The 12,946-nt window shown below is 39.5% G+C and overlaps 1 protein-coding gene across 8 annotated transcripts in view; it reads right to left on the bottom strand.

The window, feature by feature from the left end:
- Positions 1-12,946, bottom strand: part of CASK (calcium/calmodulin dependent serine protein kinase) — a 188,018-nt gene that overhangs the window by 156,063 nt on the left and 19,009 nt on the right. For 6 of the 8 annotated variants that reach the window (XM_069025205.1, XM_069025248.1, XM_069025427.1 and 3 more), the window contains exon 1: positions 186-311. The exons of the other annotated variants lie outside the window; for them this stretch is intronic. In XM_069025205.1, the coding sequence (XP_068881306.1) occupies positions 186-291 (106 nt within the window). In that variant the 5' untranslated portion in view covers positions 292-311. Of the gene's footprint in view, positions 1-185; positions 312-12,946 lie in introns of those variants that run through there. 8 annotated transcript variants of the gene reach the window in all.

The following is a 12,946-nucleotide window of genomic DNA, read 5'->3' as shown; positions in this document are numbered from 1 at the left end:
TAACAAACAGAACACAAATTTACTAAAAGAAGAGTATAAACATTTTCATACATGCCTTAGAGTAATTTAAATGCAATTTAGGTACCGTTTTGGGTCAAAACCAAATACCACCAATAAAAAACCCTATTACTTAATACAAATTTCCAGCACAAGCAGAGAGCTTTCCACTCTAGACAAGTATGTACCTCCTTTACACGCAAACAGATTATTTTGGCCAGACTTCAATGACTCTTTTCTGTGCTCTGCTGCACCTCTGGACATTTTACAAGAGCAGAAAAGTTCAGGAGACATCAAAAATTACTCCAGCTGCCACCTGGACTATGGCTTGATGAGTGCTTTAAGAAGAACTGTTATACAGGTAATCAGGAAATGAGGAAATCCTGGCCTTCCACTTCTGCCAGGTTGTTCCTATCAGCCTGGGCAGAGGTGTGGCCACAGGGGTGAGACAGGTAAGAAATGGACTTAGTGAAAAACAACCCTTCACAAAGAACTGGGCTTTTGTAAGTTGGTTTTCAGTTCTCTTTTGGCCCTGGAAGGATCACCCCTTTCAGAAACAGATGTTACTTCAATAAGCTTGAAACAAAGAAAGGAGAGCATAACTTGAGTGCTTGCCAGTGTTAAGGGACAAAAGATTGTTAGCAGAATCAGACAGGTCTCAAAAACATTTGAATAATCTCATTTACAAAACCAGACTCTCTTTTATACTGATGTTCTTCTATTTTACACAAATTCAAATTACACTAAGATTACTTCAGCCAGAAGCCTAATTATAAAATAAAACTAAGATCTCACTCATATGAAAGCAAAATTCACATCCCATGACTTTTCTATCAAAAGCTAATGCACTTTTGCCTAAAGTTTAGATTCAAAGAGTTAACCTATCATTCAAAACCATGTCTGAATTAGTTGAGAATCACGATATAAAATGCTGAAACAAAATCTGTTTGCTGTTCCTACAGCTACTAAAAATCCTGAAGTTTTAACGTTTTAGTATGCAATCAGAAGATCATTAGAAATCTCTCCAAAACACTTATTTCATTATCAGTTAGATACTGCACTTCTGTAATTATGCAAGTTCAGAGGTTATTTTAGCCATAACACCTACCTGAAAAAAATCTCCCAAGTCACAACCCAAATAGGAAATAATTGTAAGTGAGCACTACTTGGTAGCACATATTGGAAAGTCTGCCATGTAAACAAGTTCCTAAATTATGTGCACAAACCCCTTCTTTTAGAACACAACCAACTTTTTAAAGCAATTCAGTGTTATATCCCACAGATTTTAGACCACCTGCATTTTCCACATTTGTTTCCGTATTTGTTTTTTAAGTGTAAAGTGTATTTCTCAGGTGGGAAGTGACTTCCAGAGGTCATTTGGTCCACACCACTGCTCCAGCAGGGCCACCTAGAGCCAACTGCCCAGGACCATGTCCAGGTGACCCTTGAGTATCTTCAACAATCAAGAATCTCCCTTGGCAAATATGTGCCAGGGCTTGGGAGCCCTCACAGCTGAAGTGTTTCCTGGTGTTCAGGTTTGTGCCACTGCCTCTGGTCCTGTCACTGGGCATCACTGAGGCTCTGTCCTCTTTGAACCCTCCCTCCAGGTATTGGTACACATCAGTGAGATCCTTCCTGAGCCTCCCCTTCTCCAGGCTCAACAGGCCCAGGCCTACAGTAATGTCACACTATTTACACAATATAATGCACAGTACATTAAACCACATTGTTCTGTTCTGTTAACAGGACACATTAAGTTGTCTCTTCCCATCTGTGTTGACGTCACTCCATCAGGTTGGTGTGAGTCTTGACACACATCACAGCCAACATCTGGTCTGTCACAAATCAAAAGCTGTTTGTCGAGAGCTGACTCATCCTGGCAAAATTCAGTCACATGCACATAGAACAGAATAGTTTCCCTGGAGAAATTAGGGTAAGGTACCATTCCCACCCATTTTTTCCAGACAATAAAACCCCTCAGTAAAAGTTACCATATTTATGTCTGTCAAGCTAAAACTTCAGGGTAAAAAGAACAAAATTTTCTTGTTTCTTCTCACCATCTAGCCTAGCACAGGATGCTCCACTGAGATAATGCTGTGAAGTCCAAAATCCCAGCAAAAGGAGAGTCAGTTTGAAAATTCTTCCCTGAAATTATAAAAGCATGTAAGAGCAGTTTCAAAGGTATTCAATTTGAGGTATGACCAAAATGTGGTAAGGTTTAAATCTTGCTAACCAAGACAAATGCACGTACTTTTCCCTTAAGTGCCAAAACTACACGTCTTTGAAAATACCAAAACTACACATCTTTGAAAATACCTCCAGGGATGGTGACTCCACCACTTCCCTGAGGAACCTATTCCAGTGCTTGACAACCCTTTGGGTAAAGAATTGTTTCCTAATCCAATCCAAACCTCCTCGGCACAACTTGAGGCCATTTCCTTTTGTCTTCACCTGTTATCTGGAAGAAGAGACCAACCCCCACCTGGCTGCACCCTCCTGTCAGGGAGTTGGAGAGAGCAGTAATATCCCCATGACCCTCCTTTTCTCCAGGCTAAACACCCCCAGTTTGTTCAACCGCTCCCCACCAGATTTGTGCTCCAGACCCTTTCCCAGCTCCATTGCCTTCTCTGCACATGCTCCAGCACCTCAATGTCCTTCCTGAACTGAGAGGCCCAGAACTGGGCACAGGATTCGTGGTGAGGTCTCACCAGTGCCCAGTACAGGAGGACAATCACTGCCCTGGTCCTGCTGGCCACAGTATTGGTGATATGGGCCAGGTGCCATTGGCCTCCCTGCTACACTGACACCTTTTTTTGCCCACCAGACAGATTTCCAGCCCCTCTGCCCCAAGCCTGGAGCACTGCCTAGGAGTTGTTGTGACCCCAGTGCAGGACCTGGCACTCGGCCTTGTTAAAACTCACACAATTTGCCTCGGCCCATGGATCCAGCCTGTGCAGATCCCTCTGCAGAGCCTTCCTGCACTCCAGCAGATCAACGCTCCCACCCAGCTTGGTGCCATCTGTAAAGCTGCTGCAACTCCTCTCCAGTCAAAAAAACACTTCAAATTCTGTACCAGACCCCAAGTCTACATCAGCAGGATGTGCAGTGCAATAGGAATAGACTGGCAGAACAAAGAAGTATTGAGAATCCAAATGCTCACACTGAAAGTGTTTTCAAGGGTCTTGCTCTGAACTAGGGCTAGTCTGGTCCCACGGACTAAACATCCAGTAGTAGTTGGAGAGCATTATGTTCACCTTCAGAGTGCATTATTCAGCTTAGTTTAATACAAAACTAAATCAGTTCTCACACTCTGAGGTCACTCTACCACATGAAATGCAGCAAAGCACATTAAGGTTGGATGATCAAGACACTTAATTCAAAAGACCACTCATGACCTGAGGAAAAAGAAGAGAAAACAGCAATGGAGACACACCCATAGTGCAGGTCTGCTGATTTAAAAAATATTTCTCTGTTACAAAGAAATCTAAATCTCACATTGGTAAGAGAAAAATAAATCACATACTTCAAAACAACCTAAACTGCAAACAGAAAGGGATTAACAATGTTATACCTTTCTTGCACATTTGTTCTCGGGGAAAGGTATGCTCATTTTCAAGTACTAGATTGGTAAATTTTGAAATGTTTAAAAATGCTTTGAGAAAGGCCAGAAAAGTCATACAGTTCTGATAAAGCCCCATGTTAATACCCAACCTCTTCTCTCAAACACCATGAACTGTGATATATACTGATGTGACTTAGAAATATTAAGTCATACCACTGTTGGGCAGACATCTGGAAAAAAACAGTAACTAAAAAGAAAAAATATCAGACAAATGAAAAAATTAAACAAATATTAAAAATTTAATTGTTTCCCTTTGAAGAATTAATACAAGAAGTGACCAAAGAGTTCAATTTGCCCTTTCTCAAATTTACATTGCGTAATTAATCTCTTGATTTTCCTTTTTTTTTTTCCTGAAGTCACAAACGGAATGCTAAATTAACTTCAACATTTCAATGCTTTGGCAGCAATCTTCTAAAAACACTCTATTAGGAGACACACCATGTAACCCATAGGCAGAAAAGTTATACTCCTTTTCACATTTCCAGTGTTATTTGAACTTATTTCCTGGCTTCTTTTAAGATCACAGGCATATGCCCTAAAACATAATATATACAGTTGGAGCATCTGGAGGGCAAGATGTATGCAAGTTGTATGAAATCTATCCATGTTCACTGTGTCAGTATTAAAGTATAGATATATTAAGAAAATTGCTTCCATTGGCTCACATTCTCAGTACTAGTTAATAATGGCACCATGCTGATAACCGTTGTGGGTTAACCCAGCAAGGAGCAAACACCACACAGGCACTTGCTCACTCCCCATCCCTCATCCAGTGGGATGGGGGAGAGAAAAAAGGAAAGTTGTGGGTTGAGACAATGACAGTTTAATAGGACAGAAGCAAAAGGGGAAATCAGTATTAATATAAAATATATTATTATTATTACATGCCAAACAAGTGATGCACAATGCAATTGTTCACCACCTGCTGTCCAGCCTGTCACTGAGCAGCAGCCTTTGGCCACCTTTTCCCCGCTAGTTTATACACTGAGTACCATATGGTCTGGGATATCCCTTGGCTCAGCTGGGGTCAGCTGCCCTGGCTGTGTCCCCTCCCAGCTTCCTGTGCAGCCCCAGCCTCTCGCTGGTGGGATGGGTTGGGGGACAAAAAGGCCTCGACTCCTGTAAGTGCTGCTCAGCAACAACTGAACACCAGTGTGTGACCAACATCCTAAATCCAAAACACTGCACTGTACCAGCCACGAGGAAGAAAATTAACTTTAGCCCAGCTGAAACCAGGACAGTGACCAATCCAGAAAAGATTTCCAAAAATGACACTCCAGAAAGTGGGATTTGTTTAGCTGTACACTACAGAAGTTTGCAGAAGCTTTGGTCCCAGGCACTGCTGCTCAAGTTACAAACTTGGTATGCTTTTTTCTCCCCCCTCAGTTCACATGAGGATGTATGAATCTGCTAACAACAGAGATGTTTCAGCTAGGAAGCAACTTCAATACATGCCACAAAACCAACAAAATCAGCACACAACTCATCTTGGTCTTCAGTTTGGAAAGTCAGACTCAAAAGCAAAGAGCAAGCTGCTGTAACCAGTGCTCAGAACAAAAGGCACTGCACTGAATGCTTCATCAGCTTTGAACTGCAGAGCTATGTATAGGTAATACTAGAAACAGAATAATGCTAGATGTTAGAAATTTAAAACACAGACCCGTTTTGCTAGGAAAATCAATAAACCAAGTTTGCTACATGTAACATTTCTCAACTTATTAGTACCAGCAAGGCACAATTTTTATTTAAAACAATGCAACTCACTGAAAGAATTTTTTATAATGAAAATGTCAACCCTGATTATATTCAAACAACCTTGAGACAGACAATACTTACTTCTATGTATTTAAAAAAGACAACACAGAATTCTGTTTGAGCAAGATGTAAATCAATTTACCCAAAGAATGGGAACTGCAGGTGTATAGGAAGCCATAATCCAGAAATGGTGAAATCTCTTAAATACCTGTATATCTGAATTACAGTCCTACTGCTTATCTGAATGACAGATTTAGCATTAACAACATTAAAGAAATTAGGCAAATACTTCTAGCAAGAGTGTAATATGCCCAGGCCATAATAGCTTTGGAAGAATAGTGTTTGTAGGAAGAAGTTATGGAAGTTTTACTCATGCAGGTTGAAAAATCATGTAGACAATACTTCCTCTAATGCATTCTGACAGTAGAGTTTAATGTAACTCTAATCCCATAACAACATGAATTTTACTGGTTGCATTCCAATTTCGTTAGAATATTTTAGCATGAACAAGCAGTTATTCTAACAATACTCAATTCCCAAAAGACACACAAAGTCTAAGGCCAAAATCCATGTTACAACTATTAAAAATACCAGGAAACAAGTAATTCTGTCTCAGAAACAAAATTAAGTAGCTCTCATTAACTCACAAAATTTCACAGGCAGGAATGATTACATTAAAGGACACAAAGAGGGGCACTCTCTCCTCTGGTCCAGTTGAAACCATCTGCCAGTGGCATGGACATGCTAGAAAAGCTACACACAAAAGAGGAGTTTAGGAGTCTGCATATCTAACACAGAAAATAAGATGCTACTCTCAACAGTCACAACAAAATAAAGGCCCTTGCAGAGCTACGTATTTTAATTTGAAACACTGAAAACTAAATATATAGAACTAAGTTCTGCACATAGTCCTTATGGTCACCTAATTCACTCAATGTTATTTCATTACTTGAATCACTGCAGAGCTTCTGTAAACACATAATGTGGCTCCTCAACACCAAATGCAGACTAGTTTGGGAGAGTTGTATGTTGTGTGTGTTTGTGAGGTTTTGTTTTGTTGTGGTTCTTTTTTTTTTTGGTTAGGCTTCATTTTGTTTTTGTTTTGCAGGGTTTCAAAACTGTTTTGTTTGATTTTTTTAAAACAGACTAACATTTAGGTCACAGTTTGTGCACAGAACAATTTTTTTTTGCTTTTAGAAGAACATTTTAGTATTACTTTAAGATGTATTTCAGCCATTGAAGATGATGTATGGAGATCAGTTTGACAATAAACAGTGGTAGTACAGCAATTTTTACAGCATGCAATAAAGTTACCTGGAAATTGTACAGGAATTCCACAGGCACTTCAGTGATCATTAGCTGTGATCATTAGTGCTCATATTCATATCTAGTTTTATGCAGTATCACAAATTATTCTTCAGTTTTGAAGAGAAAGATTAACAGATCCATAAGGAATATAAGCAAAGCAGTTACAGGAAAAGTTATAAAGAAAAATTCAGAGTTAAGAAAGTTGTTATGAAAGTTGTCATTGTGTCTAAATTACACCATTGTGCCTGCAATCAAAAACAGTAGCACTGCTGGTTTATATTAAAGAACCACTGCTCACTGGTAGCTGAATTGGAAACTATTTCATTTCTGCTTTCACTTAATTGAAATGGTCTCGCCATTCCTAAGTAGCATCTGCTAAGGCCGCAACCTTGGGTTTAGAGAACCTTAAACACAAGAAACAAAACCACTAAAATTACTGTCCAAAGACTATGCTGTAAAGCATTACCACATGCAGGACAAACCTGCTTATACAGTGCCCATATTAAGCCACACCATTTGCAAAACAACAGAACCTGATTAATTGTAACACTCATTTGCCTCTGCTAATGATGATCCCTATCAAGAATCCCTCTGACACAGAGGTACACAGAGCTCCCAAGACCATGCAAGAATGCAATGACAAATGTTAATTTTTCTCCATAATGTTTTAAGATGAACCTTCTGACAAATTTATGCATGATATTTTTCAAAGAGACAGATTAGATGCCCTATAAATTATGTTTACACATATACAGTATAGAACAAACACAGATCTAGAATACTGCTTGGAAATATCAATGTGGACCTAAGAAAACTGCTATCTTTTTTATTTCTCACTTATAATAGAAGAAAATTAGCATTCTAAATAAAATGCCCAAATAGTACATTCTCCAATTATTAGTGAATTTTTTTTCTTTATTTCCTTCTGTACTTGCCAAAGCAGGACTTGTCAGAATTGGCAGGGGGAATGTGCTCCTGAAATTGTCTTTATGTTCTCATATTAAAACTATTTGCCACAATTATGTTACAAAACAGTTTTGTTACAGAATAATAGTATTTTCTATATCATGGCTGACATTAAGGCTATAGCCATGTCCTTAAACCCCAAACAAATTACGTTCAGAGGAAATGCAAGCACACTGCACAAAGGAGCACAGATTAAAAAACCCCAGCTTCTCCCAAACTGTAATTTGCTGCCATACTATTTTTCAGCTCACAAAAATAATGAGATATTATTAGTTTCCCAGCTGTTAGGCTTAGTAGTTTTGTTTTAAAATTCAATTCTGTGTGACTGGGTTGCAAATCAGAAACATGCCTTAATCTCCTAAGTGGTCAAGACTTCCAAGCAAGTGACTACTACAACTAATTCCACTGTTAAGCAAAACCAGCTTACAGACAGCACATAACTGACACATTTCAATACTACTGGCAGCTGAACACAAATCTTGGCCCTGTTAATGAAGAAACTGCTTTGTCCCTCATGAAGTTCCTCCCTCTGTGTGTCACTGTACCATGACAATCAAGACATGCTGCTTTGCATAAAACAATTACAGTGCACAGCATATCATCACAATTTTTTTTATGGATAAGGCAAAATAGACAACAATTCTGATGCACTTCAGCCACTTTGTGTATAATAATTTTAAGCAGATTCAGAAATTAATCTAAATAGTCCCTCTTTGAAGACCTAATTACTCATCAAATGCCTACAAGGTCATATAAATGAGAGAAATAGCATTATGCTCTCCTGAAAAAGATTTTTAAATTCTGTCTCTTGGCAAGAAAATTATTTCTGACACCCCCCCCCCCCTCCCCCCCATGACCTTAACATTCCTCTAAAAGGTTTAATTATGTATATAAACAGTTCAGGTCATCTCTGGTCTCCCATTCTTGTACAGCAAATTTTGAGGACATTTTTCCCAATTACCAGGCAAGTTCAAGTATAATTTAACTATGGAAAAGGTATTTTACATTTACTCTTCTGGAGCTGCAAGTTTGGAGCAGGTGATCCTTTATGCTCTTTTACATATCAAGTTTTACTTATGTCTTTTTTAATCACTGAGGAAATTATATCAATTGTGATGGGTGAAGCATAGTACTCAGAGAAGAGCAGAACACTCCCTGGATATTTGACAATGAATTTATTCAACTAATAACTGAGGCATGCTGCTAACTCTTGAAGATGTTAAGAGGTGAAATCACTAGATGGATCCATCCCCCTTCCCTTTTTTTCTGTGACTAAAAATTTTTACTTCTTTTCTTATTTACTTTCACCACTGAAAAAAGGTCCATTTAAAAAGTGAGCTTACTCACCAGGTAAGTCTCCCAGATACACAGCTCAGGCTGTAATGCACTCACAAGCCTGTTAAGGGGCCTGCTGCCAAGGGCTGGCTTTAGATCTATTTATAGCATAAACATGGTGAAGGCCAGATAAGTCTTATTAGCCTATTTAACAGTTATCTGAAGATTTGTTTATTTAAGATGCAATAACTTAAAAATAACTGCATAAGCTTTAGTTTCTTCCAAACATTTTAAAGCTTAAGCAACACCCTGTTAACTTGGTTACCAACACTACCCTTGAAAGCCTTTCACACTTTTAATAACTGCAGAGTATTGCTGCATTAAAGGACCTCCTGAACTCCAACAAACCAAATCACAGCAAACAAGCCTTTCATTACATCACCTTCAAGTAAAAGCCTATATATGCATACTAAATCAGCAAGACAAATTCAAGAACTAATACCTTTTTGTAACTGGATTTAAATAAGCTAATTTTGGTCTTTGGCACTCGGTCTCAGTAACAGAAGAGAGGCTTAAAATCACAGACCCACGTGGCTAAAACAGGAGTAAACATTACTGCTGCACAGATGTTATTGGAGGTAGAAAGATGCAACTTGGAAAAAGAAGAATGTGATGAAAAGATTTTTAAAAAGAGAGAAAAATAATCTGAACTCATTTTATGTAATGGAGTGAAAAATAAGGTACTTGAAGTGCATGCCAGGAAGGCAAACAAAGCTCTAAGAATCATTCATGGCCGCATTAGTGTAAATCAGTCTTAAGAAACAACTTCCTCTCAGGAAATACAAATTCCTGATTCACAATTAAGGCTGGAAAAAAAAAAGGAAAGAGAAAAGAACAAGCAGAACAAACTATGTACTGCAAGCAGCTGGGCACATTTTGTTACAGGAAATAAAACAATTAATGACAACCCTTTTATTACACCTGACTTTCAATGTAAGGTGTATCTCAGTACAACATCCCCCTGGTTTAACATTTCAGTTTAAATTTCACTATCATTTGAAGGGGAGGAAAGGGGAAATCAACTCCACAATTAGTCAAAATTAAATAATGGTTTTAGGTTAAGCTCATCTTTTTCCACTCCTGTGCAGAAGATCATTTACTTCTGGTTTAGCAATAGTGGTCCAATGACCTAGTCAAACGTCTACATTAATTTAGCAGAGATTTAAGTGGAAAAGCTACCTTGCACCCAGGTGTTTTACCTACTGCTGTTATCTCCCTTCTCAAGAGAAGTCCACACAGAAAAACCAAGATGAACATGCATCTTTCATTCATGTTTCTGTGATGGATGCAGTGAAAGACAAGCTTTGAAAAACATTCCATTTTTTGCTTCTCTTTACAATGCAAAATTAGAGACTGCTGAGAAGTCACTAAAACTGGTTTACTAGCACATAACACCATGCAAACCTTGTCCATGCTCACAGCTTCTACAAGAAATTTTAGCTGGAATGTGGTGTTCAAAAGGAGAACATTAGGATCCTTGTTAGCTGTAGCTTTACTGTCTTGCACCCTTTTAAAGAATGATTTATTTCAGTTGTTACCAGCTTTACAGAGTTAAACACAATAGCATCACACTGTGGGAGAAAGCATTGCCATATACACACGGTGAATGAGGCAGCAACTAGGAATTGAAACATCATAAAAAATGTTTCCAAATGTCTTGGAAGTTGTGTATGGCCCTCAGATTTAGAAGGATAAGAGGTCTGAAATGCTGTCTAATAGCTTTTAGTACTAAATGAAAGATCCAACTTAAGATTACAAACTTAAAGGTGTATTACAGCCAGATTTTCAACATATTTCTATCTCAGCAAACTTGAGCATGTAGAACTGTGCATGCCATTCCCACTGATTTTATAAACTGCAAGATATTGAATATAGTATCAGAGGCCATTCCACCTCAGAAGCATCAAACGCAGCTGCCACATGCAAATCTTGGTAGCACCCAATTAAAAACTCAATGCTTCAGCCTCCTGCTGAGAAAACTTGTCCCAGAGCTTAGAAAAACCATGAGAGAGTTTCTCTGAATCATATGCACAGAGTAAGAGAATGGTTGAGGTTGGAGGGAAACTCTGGAGGTCATCTGGTCCACCCCTCCTGATCAAGCAGGGGCACATACAGTGAGCTGCCAAGAACCCCCTGCTTTGAACCATCTCCAGGGATGGAGACTCAGCAACTCCTCTGACCATCCTGTGACAGTGCTCAGTCATCCTCACAGTAAAAACCCCAATGTTTCCTCACGTTCAGTCAGTCTCGTGTTTCAGTCTGTGCCCATTGCTGCTCTCAACCTCCTGGTAACACCTCTCCTAAGGCAGCCCAGGACACCACTGTTCCTTTTTTACCACAAGGGCTCGTGGCTGGCTCGTGCTCACCTTGGTGCCCCCCAGCACAGGCCTGTCCTGCAGACACCCCCTCCAGGCAGGCAGCCTTTCCGGTTCACGGGGTTGTTCCTCCCCACATGCAGCACTTTCCACACTTTTATCCTTGTGGAATTGCACGAGGCTCCTGCCAGCCCATTGTTCCAGCCTGTCAGGGACTCCCTGGGCTGCACCACGACCCTCTGGTGTACAAGCCACTTCTCCCAGTTTGGTGTCATCAGCAAACCTGCCGAGGGTACAGACTGTCCCATAATCCAGACCACTGATGAGCATGTTGAAGAGGACTGGACCCAGTACCGACCCCCGGCGTACAATGATGGTTTCTGGCCTCCAACTGGACTTTGTGACACTGATAAGCACCCTCTTCAATCCTTCCTCACTGTGTGCTCAACCAGCCCCTATTCCTTTATTTTCTCTGAGAATCTTATGGTACACATTTTCAAAGGCCCTTCTGAAGTCTAGACAGACAACATCCTTTGCTTTCTCTTCATCTACCATGTTGGGTTTTTTTCATAGGGGAAAAAAAAAAAAGTGCCAGCTGCAAGTAGGGACCAAAGATCCTTGAAAACAACTGACAAATCAAGCATCTGATTAAATTTTAAACATTTGTTCCATGAGGGCAAGCTGAGGAAAAGGAGCTTGTGTAGCCTAGAGAAGAGGAAGTGTAAAGGACTAGCTGGCACTAGTCTTTCAGCAACTAAGAGGTTATCAGGAAGATACAGCCAAGCTCTTTGCTTTGGTTCAACGGCACACAAATAGTGATCGTGCACAGCATAACTCATTCATTTCCAAAACTTCATTCACTTATCTGAGTCCTCAAGCTTTTTCGTTTGTTTTGCCCAAGGAACAATGCAACACAAATCTTATTTATCCACTCTACTGCCTCTGGAATGAGGGGTCACTATACAGGAGAGAAAACTGCAACAGCAACAAAGGCTTATAGGGATATTCTTCTTTTTCCCCACCCATAAATCTTCAGAAACTGAAAGAGGCCAGCAGCAAGAGAGTTTGTACTGCATTCATACTATATAATACATTAAGCATTTCCAGTCTTACTAATCTGAGGCAGAGGTGACAACAACCTGCTTCTCTCCAGCAGCATAAAAGACAGAATAAAATCCACAGGGAGGAGGGACAGAGCATCATTTTCTGTTGTTGACTGAATATAAATAACTGTCTGATTGACACAAAACCCCATCTTCTGTCTACATCCATACACTGGAATCTTCTTTGTCAGTGACAGATTAAGAGCATCACACAATTCTATGGAGATGTGGAAAGCTGAATGGTATCGCAGTATCTTGCATATTTCTAAGAAGGAAATGTAAAATTACAATGCCTGATTTCTGCTAAGCCGCTATACAAAAATACTATCTGAGCAAGGGCTATTTTTAATTATGTCTATACAGAAGGTTTTTTTACAGAAAAGCAGTGCTTCAGAAGGTAATTTTCGGGTTTATGTTTGTAAAGTAAGTATTTCTACATGGCAACATCTTTCCAAGAACATTTAATCAGGCCCTCTTTGTACCATACCAAAAGGAGCTGAAGGTGAAATCTATCTGTTGGTGACCTTGTACAATCCCACCCTTAC

The sequence above is a fragment of the Aphelocoma coerulescens genome, chromosome 1, assembly GCF_041296385.1.
Source record: "Aphelocoma coerulescens isolate FSJ_1873_10779 chromosome 1, UR_Acoe_1.0, whole genome shotgun sequence".
NCBI classification, from domain to species: Eukaryota; Metazoa; Chordata; class Aves; order Passeriformes; family Corvidae; genus Aphelocoma; species Aphelocoma coerulescens.
The sequence above is the reverse complement of the archived record's forward strand: the minus strand, read 5'-3'. Positions and strand labels throughout refer to the sequence as shown.